Raw genomic sequence first — 18,541 nt, forward strand, 5'->3', positions numbered from 1 at the left:
TAAATTATTGAATATAAACAACGGCCTGGTCTACTCCTCATAAATCTTTGAGGCTTTTTGAAGAATTTTCAATGAGAAAGTTGTAGCTATTCTTAAACTAAAAAGAGCTTATGAAAAACCTTTATTCAGGAAATTTTAGATTAAACTCAAGATGAAAAATTAAATAAAGTCCAGCTATTATTGGAACAATTTAAAAATATGAAATCATGGCAGAGACCCAAAAAAAAAATCATTGTGTAACCAAAGTCTTCTTGGTTTAAAAGAATTACTGAAAAACAGCTTTATAAGTTCCTTTTTTTTGACATAAATGATTTCCAGCCATTAATTAATGAAAATCTTCTAAACGATGCAATTAGCTTCGCTGAGCAACATATAATTAATGATGAGAAAAAAAAGATTATTAATCACGCAAAAAAATCTTTACTCTTCAATAATGAACAAGTTTGGGTAAAAAAGAAAAACGGTTTTTCTGATGTTAACATGGGTGCTTTTGACGGCGCCGAGGTTTGTGAACTAGTTGGTATTTTCCTACTTTTCCAAATATCGCAACATAACAAGGCTGATTTTGGATTGTATCGAGACGACGATTTAACTGTATTTAAAAGTACCAATGCACTTCAAATCTGCAAAGACAATGGCCATCTTACTTCCATCTAATATAATATGAAAAGTCTCAATTATCTTGACGTTACTTTAAACCTCGATGACTACTCATTGCGGCCTAACAGTAAACCCGAGAATGTTTTAAGCTATATTCATGCTGAATCCAAACCATCCACCAAACATCTTAAAGGAGATTCCGCACTCCATTGAGCTACAATTGTCGACCAATTCATCTAGTGAATACATCTTCAGAAATTCTTCCTATATGTACGACGAAGCCTTCAAAAAATCCGGTTACAACCAAAAGCTTAAACACATTTCCAACTTACAACCTGTTAACAACAAAAGTCGTAAGCGAAAAATTATCTGCTTCAATCCTCCTCACAGTAAAAATGTTTTCACAAATGTAGGAAAGCGGTTTTTAAATCTGGTCGACATTTTCTGATAAATTATAAACTCCATAAAATATTCAATAGAAATTCCATCAAAAAGAGTTACAGCTGCATGCCAAGCATAAAAGACATCATAAATTTACACAACCAAAACATTCTGCAAAAAAACCCCAATATTAGAGAAAAAATAAAGTGTCCTTTACATCAGAATTGCCTTAGAAAAAAAATAGTCTACAACCTAGAAATGAAAGAAAAATTACGGTATGCAAACCACCTAAAATCCTTTATCATTGAAAAGTACAAGAACGACACGGAATTATCTAAAGAAATATGGAAAACGTTGTATGCTATGCCAGCATGAGAAGCAAGTGATTATAATGTTTCAACAAGGAAACTTATTGAATAAAAAGAACGAAATGGTTTCCAAATGCCGGCATAAAAACAAAATATTATTTTTGATTTGTATTTCATGGCTGATGATTGCCGTAAGGCATGAAACTTTAAGTAACATACATAGTTGTTGTTTCTTCGGTTTATATTTATATATATATTGCTCTCATACGAGCATGAGATTTTGTATTTGAAAATAATACAACTTGAAATAGTAATTAATACTATTTTATTGTATATAATACTATTTTATTGTATATAATACTATTTATATATATATATATATATATGTATATATATATATATATATATATATGTATATATATATATGTATATATATATATATATATATATATATATATATATATGTGTATATATATATGTATATATATATATATATATATATATATATATAGTAAGATATAACTTTTTTTTTCTAAATTTAACTAAAAATAAATCAAATAAATGTATTATTTTCTTATGGGGTATTTGCAATTTACGTCATGCGAAATAAAGAACAAGACCAATAATATTGTTTTTTTAATTTTTTCATATTTATATGTGCAACAATTGTCACTTAGGTTAAATAAATAGATAAAATTTAAATATTAGGTGCTATTTTATTTAAAAATGCATAAACCTTTCTTCCTAATTCTTTTTTACAAAAGTTTTGGTAAAACTTATTTACAAATTATACACAGTATATTCATCTTTGTATATGTAAATATAATGTAACTATTTATTAATATATTGTATATGCATGCATGAAATATAGTATCTATATTACATATATATATATTCTCTATTGTTAACAAGCAGCTTCAGTCAGCTTTTTGTTCCGGAAAACCCATTAATAAGTTGGGTAACGTACAAGTTTTAATAACAAGAGATCTATCTTGAGCATTGTGTTTCAAAAAAAGTTCTTCGATCCATTCTTGAAAATTTCCACCACCAAGTGTGAATAACGACTCGCCCATACTCAGAATATGCATTTCAACAATAGCAATTTCACCTCGATCATACAAGTCATAATCCTTTGCATTAAAGATATATGGGTTACCTAGCTCTGCAATCAAATAACTTAGGGTACGATCCCGTTTATGCAACTGCGCACTTTCAACTAGAGTGTCTGAACCGTCTTTGAGATCGTTTGCTAAGAATATTTTTTTCATATTAAATTTCCTAAACTTTAGTTTTTCGCATAATTGTTGTATGCAATTGCGCGTTGCTCGAAGCCCTTTACTTAAAAGATGACGCTCACTACGAACATGAACAGATATGAAAGGTCTTTGTATGACCTTTTTGACATAATCGTAGGCTATATCTATCAGGCGTTGACTGTGTTGAATGTCATAAGAGTTTAACGGTTGTTTTATTGCCGAGGAAAGTGGAAAGTGCGTCCTTCTCAAACCGCTTCCTTTCCAAGATACAATTCCAACGCATTGACTACCCTTTAATACAAGACTTTCAAGCTGATTACTTGTCTTAATAGCTTCCGGATCAACACACACGTACTGACGTACTTTAACATTTAAAAAATCTGCTATTCGAGATTGTTTTACAAAATTGCATTCAGTCCATCCACCGTTATTAAAAGCTTCTTGTAAAATTTGGTTATATTGCTCCTTAGGTTTTTGATACCACCTAGTAAATTCATTTAATGAAATTGAATCGTTATAAAGAAAATGAATAACTACATCTAAGTGGTTGCATTCGTTGGAAAACTCATTAAAAGTAGCGAGGCTAGAGTATCCGTGGGATAATAATTGAGCGTGCAGATGATCCACATCAAAATATCGATCAAGTTCGCTAAATTTATTTCCTTCATATTCTTTATCGCTGCTACGATTCTGTTTTTTTGCTTCCATAAATCTTGAGAAAGATAATCCAAGTCGAAGGCCACAAAAGCGAGAGTTGTTGACAAACGGCATCACTGGATGACGTCCACTCTCCGTTGCCAGCGATGACAATGACAAGAAGTTTTTCGTAGCTTTTGCAAGCTGTTCGTAGTGACGCATGGCAAAAATGTATTTTTTCTTGCCATGGTGTGGAAATTTTTTATACAAACTATGTTTACTTTCGTAAGTTAACTGATCTTGACGTGTCTGTTTGATTTTTGTTTCATCAAGCTGTATATCTCCATTGTCATATTCTTTTTTCGAAATAAATATGAGCTCTTTGCTCGCGAGCTGTTCAGTATCACTATCAATATCAGTCGAAAATTTTATTTTTCTCTCAAAGTTTTTCGAATCGATCGCTTTCTCTTTAGTTACTGTGTAGCTGAACTCTAATGACTCTTCATCAGCGAACCATATTATGCTCCATGTCTTCAGAAAATTATTTGAATAGACAAAAAAAATCAGAAAATAAGTCATCAAAAATCCACCAAAAAACCCACACTTTTTACTAAACTTCATGGGTAATTATTTCATAGATTTATTGCAGAATGTTTAAAAATTCAAACGTTTTAGTAGCTTTACGTCATACAATATAGCACATCCTGACCGCATCCGTCTTTCCCTGTTGTTCTTTATCTAAACGAGATATAAGTATTGAGCCATCAAAAGCTTTAATGTTAATTGCCAAATCAGCAAATGAAAGTGGTTTAAGAACAGTTTTTACTATTATTATAATATGGCCTCAATGTTTTTTTTCGACGTCGTCTAAAGTTTTATCAAGTGCTTAAAAAACAACTTTAGTAAAGCGTCTTAAACTTGCTTTTATTACTTTAAATTGTTGTGCGATTTAAATGCTTGTTGATTTTCATTACTCGTTTAATGCATTATAGTTGCTTCAAAAAAACGTTATGTACGTAACAGCCAATATCAGTAATTTTGATAATCGTTTTGATAAAAGCTATACGATATAGACGCTCTTATAATAGATATACAATTATAAAAAGATAGTTGCGAGATAAGCTTACAAAGATGTTACATCATTTCGATTTTCAGAAATTTATTTTAAAGAAAAAAAAACTAAAGAGACAAAATCTAGTTTATATCAAGGAAAAAAATTTTTATGATTTGCTTTAAATTTGAATGAAAATTCTTAGTAAAATATGACAGTAAAATAGACAAAAGCAAATATAACACTTAAAAAAAAAAAGGCAGAAACAACAACAACATCAAAAATATATATATACACACTATAATCTTTCTAAAAAATTATTATCTGGCAGCAATTGAAACACAGTCTGCAGTTTTTTTTTTCTTAGAATAAATAAAGTAAAGCTAATACTGGATTAAAATACTGGATTAAAAGATCAACACTGTTGTCGATGAATGAATGAACGCAAAAAGAAAAAAGGGCTGGTTTACGTTTGAAGCGTTAACTTTTATTTTAAAGCTAGGTTTTTGAAGAACTTAATGTTAATTAGACTATTCCGTTTTTGTTACATGATGGCAAATAATCTTAACTTTAAATTAAAATAAATCATAAAACCTGTGCCAAAGCGTCTTTTCCGCTACATCTATTACGATTATATGCAAAATACTTTATATTTGTTAAACGGCTATTTTTCACGACTCTACTAATATTTAAAGCTATTTAAACGTTTGTTAAGGAAATATAATTATTCTCAAAAGAATTATTAAGATTTTAAGTGATACGTACTTAAATAAAAGAAGATTTTAGTTGTCATGGCTATAAAAAAGTAATAAATGAATGAAAATCATTATTTTTAATAAGCTTGATCACAAATCGGGTGGTTTTTAACCTGCGGAGTTTAGGTGTTTTTAACAGCAAAAAACTTAAAAAATGTGAATTCAATGTTTCCTTATAATAAGTTCTGTAATTCAATATCTAAAAATTAAATTTTGTAAATATTATTTGTGGTGTTGTTGCTTTATCTGATATCCTGTTTACTCAATAATTTTAAGTGACTTTAGAGAAAAAAAAATATGCTGTAACCTTTAAACACAGTGACAACGGCCAATTTTTTAACTGCTTACATACATCATAATTAATTTTATGCATGTATATTTGCATTATTTATAATCAAACACTAAATAAGTTAAAGCTATTGGACTTTTTTTTTTTTTTTTTGTTAAACTAGATTTCTAACAAAGAACTAAGAAACAAAGAGAAAAGAAGAAAATTAAAACACCTGACTTCAAAATGATATAAAATATACAAAAAAATCCTCCCTCTCAATGAAAAGTTAATTTACCGTAAAAATCGTAAGAAGTTTTGCAACGAACCTTCATATACTTAGCAAAATGTACTACAGTTCATTCTGCTATTGGATTACAAGTATAATCCTACATATTTAGATTGATTTATTTCATCCTTGTAATATCATAGTGCGATTGTAAAAAGATATGAAAAATCAATTCTTTATTCTTTCTCTTAAATAGATAAAAGAAAATCAGTATGATTCTTGGATAAAAACGTTTTCATCTTTTTATTTTTATATAAAACAGCACGATAAAAAATTAATAGTTTTCATTGACAAGTTGAATATTTTTTCCAATCTTATTGATAAATGAATTAAGAGACACGAAAAAAACTCGTGGAAGTTTTCGTTCAGCTGGAGAACATAAATCTGATTTGGGTGTGAAAAATGATGACTTTCAAATTCTAAACTAATTTTAAAAAATCAACTTTTTTCTTATTTTTACTTTTTATCAATGAAATTTAGATTTTTATTGTTATAAAGAAATTCAATTCTGCAAGTTTACAAAACTAACAAGCGATTTTCACTAGTTTGCATTTTCTTTTGCGCATTGGGTATTTTTTAAATTTTTTTATTTGTTGCGCAGGTACACCTTAAGACTAAATTACTGTATTTAAACAACTGGAGTTAAACAATAGTCTTGAGTAATAAAAACTTTATTCACAGTGCATTTTTTCAAATTAATATTTTTTTCAAGATTAATAAACCCATGTTGTCTTTATTAGCCGTTAGAGATAATTCTTCGTAAAAACTGATTAAAAAAAAAATTATTTACGCTTCATAAAACTCGTTCAATAATGATTTTGTAATCGTTGTTCGATAAATAGAATTTCCGTTTTGCTCCCCGTATCTTTTTAGTATTTCTTTTATTTAATCTCAGGACTACTTTTTCTTATTTTCTTAAAACTTATTGTTGAACCGCTTCGGTATGTAAAATTAGATTGTCTCACTATTTGAAATTTAAACTGTTGTGTTGATAAATAACCTTAAATAACAAAAAGAAAATTTTAACAACACGAAACTTATTTCATTTTAATACAAATGTTGAAAAACTTAATGAGTCACGGCTTACTAATCCCTGACTTCTCCTCAGTACCAAGCTTAAAAACCGCTAATAGATGATTTAACACCAAGGTAAGTAATATTTCCTTTTGTTTTATTTTGAAGGAAACGTTTTCTTAAAGGACTCGACTTTTGTAAGAACGTCTTTAAGTGCTATACATACCGGTGAATTCTAGTCGAGACTACAAGCTACACAAGACTAGAACTTATATTAGATCAAAAAATGTAATGAGACTAAAATATTGATCTGTGGAAACTAAACACCTAGATTTCAATCATCGACATTGATTATAAACCATTAAATACTCTTTTCACTTAAAAATAGAAGGTCGATTTATTAAATGGGTCGGCTTATAAACCATTATATACACCACTACATACGCCACTATATACACCACTATATACGGTATTCATAGTTCCAAACGAATGAGCCTAAAAAGAGTTACTTCTGCTTTTAAAAAAGCTCTACGCTTCAAGTGTAAACGAATTATATATGAATATTAAAGAAGTTCCATGAGACACTAAAATAAATAGAAATTTAATAGAACCCTATGGATTTATCAACATTTTGTAAGATTTCTAATGAACATATTGTCCTGGTTTCATTGTAAAAAAAAATTGAACAAAAAAGTAATTTTAGGATTTAGTAGTTTAGAAATTATAAGGAATTATATCACATTATTAAAGATTTCTAAAACAATATCTTGGAGATGCACGTTATGTCATATTATTAAAGTAATAAGTAAAGCGTAATTAAACTAATCAATTATTTTGAGTTTTTTTTTTATGGGCTAAATACAGATTTTACGATTGCATGCTGTAACAGGAAGCTTAAAAATCCAAAAAACAGGGAGTAATGTTCAGTGCCCAAGACAGAGGTCAAGGGCGCTGATGTTCTGGAGAATAGATACCTGAGGATCCTTTTGAATGATGTTATTAGTATTAACACGCAAATGCCTTTAGAAGTTCAATTTGAATTGATAGTAATAAGGAAAAAAAAAACTGTAGAACACTTGAAGTAAGCTGCATCCAGTTCACAGCTGAATATTGAATTAAAATAGTGAAAAATCAAAAAGTTATAAACAAACGGAGACCATATCTTGTTCTCCTTTTAAGAAAATATAAATAAAAAACAAAAATATATTTAAAATTAATGTTAGGATGCTGCAAGGATTCATAAGGAATAGCCTATTTTTTAGTGGCAAGAGTTGCATGATAAAGATTTGTTGTTTTCTTTTTTTTTATTTTAAGTTTTCTGCAGTCTCCCTTGATCTGATTCTGATCATATTCTAACTATTCTAATGCTTATTCAAATTAAATCCATCTCACCTTTAGAATTGAAGTTTAAAAAAAAACTTTTCAAAATAATGCGAAAAAATAATGTACCCAATCATGGAGTGATGTTAAAACTTATCACTTTGGTTTTATATAAAGCCCTTTGCTTCAGGTTAACCTTTTTGTCACAGTTGTCCGTGTTTTTCGAGATTCTAAGATAAAGTAATGTTTTCTATGTTTTTCTAGCGATTTTACACTTTTTTTTGTGGCGGATTTTCGTTTGTAAAACATTAACTGATTGAAATAGATTTAAGTAGATAGAAACTTCTTATGTAGCTGGGCTATTGTCTGTCACAATTCCGAACTAGAAAACCAGAAGAGAAAAATTGTTAACATTTGCTTGTTCCTAAACAGCTAGATTTCGAGTGTGATACCTCATCCATCTACTAAAATAATGGGATTCTGGCTGTGCAATTTCAAGAATGATCAACACAATTCTTGCAGACTTTTTCATTAAAATTTGTTACATTGTAACATTTAAAGATTGTAAAGTAAATAATGAAGCTAAATAAATTATGATTGAAGATAAAAAATGTTTCGAAGAATTATCTTTAGAAAAAAAAGGGAGTTAGAAAAACTTTGATTTTTTATATTTTATTAAAAAGTTTCTTTGCAAAATATTTTTAGCAGTTTGTATAAGAAGCTGCTGCTATGTTTTATTCATTCTTTTCTGCTTTTTCTGTAAATGTTAATTTCACACTACTCTTATGTATTATACAATGCTACAAGTGCTACATATTATAGATTGCTATTAGTTGTTATAATAAAATATTAACACCATGATAAAAACAGTACAATGATCAATTAATTCAAAGTTACTTCAAAACTATTAACTAACTCCTTATGTAAACACAGGTCTACATTCGGGTCGTCAATGAGAGTCCAACATTCTAAATACTTTGCCACTCCATGATCATCAAAATTACCTATATATTTATCATAAACTAAATATCATTCATAAATTCATTAAAAAAAATTTAAATCAGTAGCCTAAATGGAAAATAATCGTAACGCGTTTAGTAGAAAAACCTTTTTTAAATCAAAACACAGTGTTCTTCGCAATTAACATTTGAATTTTAACACTACCGAAGCTATCAATAATATAGATATTACAGATGTCTATTTAGTTTTCTACTTTATATTTTTTGATTAAAACCGATGAAAATCTGATAAACTCATTTTACCGAGGCTAAAATAAAAAAATAAAGAAATAACAGAAATATATTTTAAACAAATTTCGCAAAATTTTTATTAGGTATTGTTATTACTAATTGCAAAACTATTTTCTTTACTCAGTTACAGTATCAGCTGATGGTTATATTTGTAAGATAAGTTACACAGTTCACATAGGTCGTTGCAAGTGTTGTTATAGATTTATGATGTGGAGTAGCTCACCTAGGGTTGTTTCTCGTATGAAAAGAACAGTGATGACTTTACACGATGAGTGAGCTATGACAGTTAGAAATAAGGGATATACCAACGATTATTAATACAAAAATGGCCTGTCCTAAAAGTCTTAAATCTTACAAGTCGACAACGCTACATATGCACATAGGTAATGGAATCGTAATAGAAGTTTGCGATGAAAAGAATCATGTCATAAAACAAGAAATCTAGTTGCACAAAAAAATAACTGCCTAATGATTTTCTTGTACAAGCCACTTAATAAAATTGGGTATACAGCCAGGGTTTGGTTACAAATATGCTAAATTGTTTACTTACATCATTTGTTTATGCTACTTTTTGTAAACAAGTAAAACCACGCAAGTACCTGATCCTAAATAACTCTTTATACATTTTTTATGCTCCTCAAAACAGACCAAACATGTCATATAATAGCTGAATAACAATAAACAAAATTTTTTTAGAACAGTCATAAGATTTGATGAAGACTAAATATTGTTGTGTAAAAAAAAAAAAAAAAAAAAACAAAACTTGCTCCAGAGTAACTTAATAACTTGCAGTTAATATGGATTCAGGTTAGGAACTTAGCTTCAATGTAAATAGATTCACTTTTCAGCATTTTTTGTTGTGGAATTACTCATAACGTTGATTGTTCATTATGGGCTAATGAAGTATCATGAACAATAGTCTCTGTTAGTTGAAAAGTTTAACAAAAACTTTTAATCTTAAATTTGTGTTTTGCAAATATATATATATATATATATATATATATATATATATATATATATATATATACACATTTATTTATAGGTGTACTAGATATACTGCTGGTAAGTCAACTAAGTGTATAAGTCGACCTCCTGTTTTTAACTGAAAAATTTAGCCTAATATTTTATAACAAACATATGAGTCAAGTTTAATGTGTAAAACATTAAAATCTAATAAGATGTTAAGTACAGAGAATCGATATAATCAAATAAATAGAAAGTGTAGAAAATTAAAAATCCACTATTATTCACTCTTGATTTCTATCTTGAGTGGTGGTGAACGAGGAGCTTCCACAGTTAGTTTAGAGTCCTTGGTGTAGCATGATCTTAATTGAGACAGATCGACATCATTTGGTAAAGAAATACTTCTTGTAAACTGTTTTTGAAGTAAACTTGTATCTTGTTTGCTATTGTTTTCATCTTTAGACTCACCATGAATAACCAGTTTTCTCCCTTTTACTTGAATTGATATATCTGCTGGCTTATAGCCCTGAACATCTAAAATGTACTTAAAGTTATCTGTAGTAGAAGACTTTCTAGGAGCTTCTATATGTAGAATGCCATCTTGAGTGATATTTGAAGTAAGAGCAGTCTCATCAATATCTTCAGGAATGGTGTACTTTCTGTGAAACTCACTTGATTCAAACCCATTTTCACTTTCATTATGATGCTTACCACTTACATCAAGATTTTGATCTGATAGAAAAAATTCAATATCGTAAAGAAATATATCAAACAACTAATCTTAGATAAGTCTTCTCTTATGATAATACAAAAGGACCTATATAAATACCTTGAACTTTTACTTTAACTTCTTCTGGTTTATAATGCTTAACATCAAGTTGCAAAACAAAGTTATCTTTTTTTTGCTTTCTTGAAGTTTTGTAAGGTTGATAACGAAGCAATTTATGATAAAAGTTATGTAACTTCTTTGCATTTAAGACATCACGAAACTCATCCAATTCTTTCAATTTAGATAAAGAATGAAAAGCGGGAGCTGTTTCAAAAAAATCTTCTAAAAGATTATCTTTGAACATAATGTCTTGAATAGGGATATGCCGAAGTGCCATTTTTTCTATTATTATTTCACTAAAAGAAATATTTATATAATAATTAAAAAATTTTCACATTTAAATACTATGATTAAAAATAATTGCTATCCTGTGTTCTTAGTATTGAATTATATATATAAATATATATTTATATATATTATATATATATATATATATATATATATATATATATATATATATATATATATATATATATATATATATATATATATATATATATATATATATATATATATATATGTAATACTAAGAATACAACATATACAAGCAACCAAAGTAAATAATAAATTAAAAGCTTAGTAGGAAAATATCATAACCTAAAAAATAGAAATTACTTTTTTTTACAATAGCCTACTCAAGTTAAAAGTCAATTACGACACCCTTTTTTTCCCATTTTCTAAAAGCTATTTTCATGTTTGATTATCTCATTACATTATAACACAACTCATTCTCGATAAGGATATGCTTGCCTTACTTCATTTTAAAAGTACCTCACTCAAACCTTTTGCTTTTATACACGTATTTTTTTTAGATATTACTTATTCAGAAATTTTGCGAACATTTTAAAATGTTCCAGAACTTAAAATGGCAGCCAGCAGTCAGTTATCAGCCTATAAATAGTGGTAGAGAACTTTTTAAAATTTATGTACATAGAATTTGATAAATTGGTCAAAATTAGAAGAAAGCTAGGCAAAGTCTTTGCTATCTTTACCAGTATGAAATTTTCTGGAAATGCGTGTAATTGATTTTTGAAAAAACATTTATGGAAGAAATCTAGATATTCTAGCTCATTAACATTGAGGTCGAATATCAAAAACAGAAACATTGGTAGCCTAAATTTCCATGGTTTTTACAGTTGATAATCACTAAAAAGATTTTTTATGTAATTGCCGACAGAGACTCACAACAGAGCTTATAATTATGGATCACTTATTTTTTTTAAGATTCAAGAGTTGTAAGATTAAACAAAAAATTAGAATGGACATTCTGCAGGTCGTCATTTTGAGTAGGATTTTTAGATGAAAATCATAACCTAATTTGAAAAAATTAAAAAAGGAAATAATACAAAAGTTCAGATTTGTTTTTTTTTTTTTTTTTTCTTTCTTCGCATTTTACATTTTTTCACAAGGAATAAACAACTAGGTTGGAATTTCGGAACTTTTTCTGCTAACAATGCAGCAATTTAGCAGTAATAATGCAGCAACGTAGTAATTAGTAAAATCGTGGGTAGTGGGTAGCGTACCAAATGGTAGTTGCAGCTACCTATAAGAATGACTGTTTTGCAACCCTGGCGTTCTTAATATCGCCAGCGAAATGTTATACCGAACCAAAAAAAACTTTGAAGTTGTTTAAATGAATTGCCGTGGTGTGACATGTTTTAAGAAAGTCCTAATATAAGAAATGACAAATTTTGTATATATGAAATAAACATTTGCGGAAAATAACATAGTTACCTTAACTAAATATCTAGTTCGTTAAAATAATTGAATTTTTTTCTCTAATGTTTATTTTATATAAACCAAAATTGTCATTTCTTAAACTAAAGACATTTTTTATTGCATAAGACTTCCTTAGGTCACACCACGGTATATTTTTTTGAAATTAGTGTTTTTTAAATTTATTACGTATAGAAGATAACTTATTAGGGTTTTCAAGCTTCAGAGAAATTTTGTGTATTCAACATCAAGAAGAGCCAATCTTCACACAATTTTTAGTAAAATGTGATCCTCTACGACAAAACCATACAGCTTGAACCCCCAAAAAAAATCAAGTTATTTATATTAGAACACGTTAATTCTAAGCTTTCTAAAACAGTTATAACATCTAAAAAAAAAATTACTTCAGTATTTTAAATTGGTTTTCTTTGAAATGTTCTTTTAGCGCGTGTAGCGTGTGTTTTTTATATATTGACTTTTCTGGCCTTTTTTGAAGCAAACTTCTTGATCACTACTGTGAAATCTCTTGATCTAACTATGTCACTTTCAATGCATAATAAAGCCAAATCATTTAAGCGAGGTTGTCCCATTGTTGATCTAAGTTCATTCTTAACTCTTTTAAGGACTGAAAAAGATCTTTCTCCAGTACAGTTTGTGACCATAAGAGACAAATAAATTCTCAACACAGTGTAGACATTCACAAAGGTATTGGTCAAACTATTCTTAACTAGAAAGGTGTACATTTGCAGTTCAACACAATCAGTTTCATTGGGCGGTGACAATTTGGCAAACAGAGAAGTGAAGTGAATAAATTCACCATGACAGTTAGGTTCAACATCTTCAAAATATGTTTCACATACAAATGAAACATGATCTCTCATACCATCATTGGACAAAGATTGTAGATTTTTATGAAAACCAAACCTTTTGCTGACTGTATCATATGCATTAGCCCTCTGTTTAAGAGCAACTAACAATTGATCAACTATAGGCAAAAAACACTGAACTTTAAACTTATCAGAAGGGGATAACTCTAGACCTTCTGAGTCACCATAATCCCATCCTTGGTTCCTCTTGCGCTTTCGCCTTGATTCACCTTTGTACGAATCGGTACCCAGATCCTTTCCTTCCTTTTCAAATGCTGCGAACTGGCTCCTAAGAGAATGAACAAAATCACCCAAAGAACGAAGCAGTTCCGTAGCGGTGTTGAGATCCATGTCTGCCCAACTATTAGTTTTTTAAATACACGCTAAAAAATTAACTTCGTGACATAAATTTTCTAATCAAATAGGTTTTATATGAGAGTGCTTTAAGATCATTCACTAATATAATTGTTTTTCCTTTAAAAGGTTTTTACATCAACGAATGTTTTAAAAGCATTCTCTTATAAAACCTATTTAATTAAAAAATTTATGTCACGAAGTTAATTTTTTTAGCGTGTTTTTTAAAAACTGATAGTTGTGCGGACATAGATGGAAACATAAATAACTTGAATGTTCTCAAAACATCTTTATGCGGAAAGATAATTTAAAAAACATTTGCGAATACCAAAATTCCGCCAAATATACGAAGATAGAGATATAGTATATCTCTATTCATTTATTTATTCACAACGCCTCCGCAGCTCCCAATAAATTGATTTAAAAAAACTGAGAAACATAGGAATATTTATCTGGTTTCCTAAAAAAAAAAAAAAAAAAAGTCACGGGCCTTAGGGCCTATTTTTTTTATAAGGGCCTGGGGCTGCAGCCCCATCCGCCCCCGCCTTAATACGGCCATGCATACCGATATGATATCGGAAATGCTTTTTTTTTTTTTTCATTAACATCTAGACTTAGATGTAGTCTAGATTCTAAAACGGGGCGTAACACATACCAATTAGTCTAGACTAATCTAATCTAATAAAATTGTAATTATATATATAGTTTATTAGACTAATTGCTCGTTTATTTTATTTATTTATTTATTTTTTTCTTTAGAAATAGAAGATTCAGAACCAGTCAAGTTACCAATGTACAATTTTACTGTACCTGCCACCTGAAGAGCAAAATAACAGTAAAAAAAGTTATAATACACAAACGTATCCGAACGGTAATGGAGTCTGCCAGAATGGATGCAATACAACTTCCTCAGACAGAAGCAGATCACCTACTTGATGAAAATAATCTTGTAAAGCTGTTACAGGGGGAAAAAAAGGCAGTGTGTTGCTGGCCATCTTTCTCGTGTTAGAGCTGATTGGGAGTGCACCGTATGTTACGTTGGACTGCCTCCTGTACTTTGCAAAATATCACAGAGAACTGTAAATATAAAGCCTTTTTTACATTTAAAACTTGTGTATGTGGATATCAGTTTCTATAAAAATTTTTAATTTGTGGTGATTTCTTATTAAATTGTGATTCCCACGGATTAAATTTCTAATTTCTTTTTAAATGTCTTGTTAAAAAAAATTGATTTGTATATTTTAAAATTTTTTAAACACGTATTTTTTATCTGTTAATTGCTGATTTTATTGCTGAGCCAATCAAATTTCTTACTTACTAAGCTTTTCAAAGATACATAGGTTTGTCAGTAAATGATACGTACTTCAGCCTCTAAAAGCTAAATCAGTAAGGTGGTATTCAATATTTGTAAACATAAAAAAATTTATTTCCACTTTTCAATGCACTTATTATAAAATAAAAGAGCTTTTTAAGGGTTAAAAGCGGTAAAACAAATTAACATTTGTATTGTTTTTAATTATTTCACCCCCTTAAAAATTTTATTAAAATACATTACTTGGTGTTTTTTGAGAATAAAAATGTTCAAATAATAATTTGAAATTAAAAAACATTTTTTTACAACGATTAATGACTTAACTTTTATAACGCATTATATTGGATAATTGTTTATCTTAATGTTTCGACAAAAATTATATTGGATAATAGTTTATCCTAATGTTTCGACAAAAATGTTAAAAGTGATAAATTAAAGCTTAACTTTAAACATGATTTAAAACAATTTCATAAATAAAAAAAAAGACGAAGTTTTTGAGAACGTAATTATTAAAGTAAGGTTCATTATCGAAATTGCAAATTTCGAAAATTTTCGATTAAAACGGTACCGAAATACTTCTTTTTTTTTCGAAATCTATAAAAACTTATGAAGATAATCGAACTAGCCAAATTAATTTCGGAAATAAAAAAGGAATTTCGAAATTTGAAATTAATTTCGAAATAAAAAATTGCACTTCGAAAAGTGAAATTAATTTCGAAAGAAAAAACAGAATTTCGAAAAGTGAAATTAACTTCGAAAAAAAAAAGTGCATTTCGAAAAGTGAAATTAATTTCGAAAGAAAAAACAGAATTTCGAAATGTGAAATTAACTTCGAAAAAAAAAAGTGTATTTCGAAAAGTGAAATTAATTTCGAAAGAAAAAACAGAATTTCGAAATGTGAAATTAACTTCGAAAAAAAAAAGTGTATTTCGAAAACTGATGTTAATTTCCAAAGAAAAAAACAGAATTTCGAAAAGTGAAATTAATTACAAGAAAAAAAAAAAAGAATTTTGGAAAGTTAAATTTATTCCAAAAAGTAATTTTAATACCTTATATTTTATTTGCATAATAATATTAAAATATCCGGGTGCCTAAATAATTTACCACGGGGTGTTTATATATACATATATATTATATATGTGTATATATAATATATATATATACATATATAATATATATGTATATATATTATATATTATATATATATATATATAATAATTATATATTTATACAATTAAATATTATATATTATATATATATATATATTATATATATAATAATTTGCCATATATACATATATATGTATAATGTATATAGATATATTATACATATATATGTATATATGGCAAAATAATACTATCTCGGTAAATTTAAGGTGGCACACAACTGAAAACAAGTTTTTTTTTAGTAATCAAAATTATGATTTTTTTTTTTTTGATGAGAATAAATTTATATTAAAATAAAATAAAAAACAGCTATTTTTTTTTTTTAGTTTTACTATCCATAATGGCGTAAAATGTGTTGTAAAGCAAGTGTTTTTAGTAAATCTTTAAAACCTAATAAATTGATTTCGCCTCAACAGCTCAAACTAAAATTTTGAGTTACGTAACAAAAAGGTTGCTAAGTTATAAATATAATTGTTTGAAATTGTTGTAAATCTCATCTAAATAATCCCAAGAGAGTAATTAGCCGTTTACATTGCAACAATTATTTCATATACGTGCGTTACAGGCCTTAAAGGAATTGCATATTATAACTTTTAAATATCATAATTATATCATTTATGAAAAGCGCACGTGCTTTTATGTAAATTCTAAATCTAAAGTTTAAACTTACGTTAAGCAAATTTAAAATTAAAAAGTGTTCAAAGTTGTTATCGACTTAGACTAAATCGACTAAAAGTCGAAATTAGTCGACTTTTAAAAATCTAAGAGTCGATGTAATCGACTTTGGATTTTCTACTAATCGACTAAAAGTCTATTTAGTTGAATAATAGTACTTATACATGTATTTCTAATATCTTTTTATTTGATTGAACATTATAAATCTTTTTAATTTTATTTTGTTAACAAAAGCAAATATGACTGTTGAATAGAATGTAGTTTTTTCAGAGCCGGAATAAAATATTTACCCCCCTTCCTTTCATATCAAATTAGAAATTAAAATATAGTATCTCCCTCCATCATATTGATTATTGAATGAAGATGCTTTTAAGCATCTTCATTCAATAATCAATAAGTAAAAATTTAAATAGTAAAAATTTTAAAAACTCTACGTTCAAATTTTACAATTTAAATTGTAGACAAAAACACTTAAGTAGCTTTTGCTATAGGTAGGTTTTATTCACTTTGAGAGGACTAATATTTTATAAGAAACATTTCACCGTGTAGATGTAAGTGGTCATTCGCAAATTATGTCACGCAAAAACTTTTCAGATCCCTCTCCTCCCTTTTCCACAAAATGTCACAAAATAACAACCCCCTATCTTATCCTGAGGGTTCTAATCCCTGTAAACGAACTTTTGGGGTTCTAATCCCTGCAAAAATATTTCGAAGCAAATTTTAGAATTTCGAAAGTAAAAAATTGTTTCGGTAATATTTTTAGAATTTCGAAATCACGAAAATATTTCGAAGCAAATTTTAGAATTTCGAAAGTGAAAAAATGTTTCGGTAATATTTTCAGAATTTCGAAATCACAAAAATATTTCGAAGCAAATTTTAGAATTTCGAAAGTGAAAAATTGTTTCGGTAATATTTTTAGAATTTCGAAATCACAAAAATATTTCGAAGCAAATTTTAGAATTTCGAAGATAAAAAATCGTTTCGGTATTATTTTCAGAATTTCGAAATCACAAAAATATTTCGAAACAAATTTGACAATTTCGAAATGAAAAAATCGTTTCGATGCAAAATTAATTAGTTTGAAATTATTTCGAGCTTACCGAAACAAAAATAGAGTTTCGAAAACTTTTTTTTTTATCGAAAATTCAACTTTTGCTTCCGTGAACAACCTTATATTAAAGATTAAAATTGCGTTCGTTCCTAAAATTATGCGCGTTCCTAACGTAAAAACGTATCAATTAACGTTACTATTTAAATTGTAAAATTAAAATTCTGACGAGTTATTGATTCAATTGAATTCTAAACTTCAATCCATTTGCTAGAAAAGTTCGTTATAACTGACGTAAATCAATTAATTTTCAATAAAAATTACGAGAACCATCAAATAATTTATTACGATTGTTTCCCGTTAAATTGACATAAAATTTCGTAACTGACTATTTAATAACTACCATCGAATATATCTCTGCAAACCGAATTGTTACTAACGTGCTTTTAAAGAATATTATAAACGTACGTTGGAACAGTTTGAT

The 18,541-nt window shown here is 27.9% G+C and overlaps 2 protein-coding genes across 4 annotated transcripts; both read right to left on the reverse strand.

Moving 5' to 3' along the window:
• Positions 1 to 1,917: 1,917 nt before the first annotated feature.
• On the reverse strand, positions 1,918 to 5,788 carry LOC145189764 (uncharacterized). Of its 3 annotated transcripts, none has more exons than XM_080066430.2 (2): positions 5,585 to 5,788; positions 1,918 to 3,919 (listed from the first exon to the last, which is right to left on the reverse strand). In XM_080066430.2, the coding sequence occupies exon 2, from the start codon at positions 3,800 to 3,802 to the stop codon at positions 2,207 to 2,209; it is 1,596 nt and encodes a 531-aa protein (XP_079922556.2). In that variant the 5' UTR covers positions 3,803 to 3,919; positions 5,585 to 5,788; the 3' UTR covers positions 1,918 to 2,206. The 3 variants fall into 3 exon arrangements, with proteins under 3 accessions (XP_079922556.2, XP_089947382.1, XP_079922555.2); XM_090091256.1 differs by having other exon boundaries at positions 5,554 to 5,787; XM_080066429.2 differs by lacking the exon at positions 5,585 to 5,788 and adding an exon at positions 4,827 to 4,971.
• Positions 5,789 to 10,275: 4,487 nt separating this feature from the next.
• On the reverse strand, positions 10,276 to 11,215 carry LOC145189765 (uncharacterized). The gene is made up of 2 exons (XM_090090661.1): positions 10,921 to 11,215; positions 10,276 to 10,823 (listed from the first exon to the last, which is right to left on the reverse strand). The coding sequence occupies exons 1-2, from the start codon at positions 11,195 to 11,197 to the stop codon at positions 10,372 to 10,374; spliced, it is 729 nt and encodes a 242-aa protein (XP_089946787.1). The 5' UTR covers positions 11,198 to 11,215; the 3' UTR covers positions 10,276 to 10,371.
• Positions 11,216 to 18,541: the final 7,326 nt, after the last annotated feature.

This window comes from Hydra viridissima, unplaced genomic scaffold, assembly GCF_058129835.1.
Source record: "Hydra viridissima isolate aposymbiotic clone 2 unplaced genomic scaffold, HvirCarnegie_v1 scaffold_6, whole genome shotgun sequence".
NCBI classification, from domain to species: Eukaryota; Metazoa; Cnidaria; class Hydrozoa; order Anthoathecata; family Hydridae; genus Hydra; species Hydra viridissima.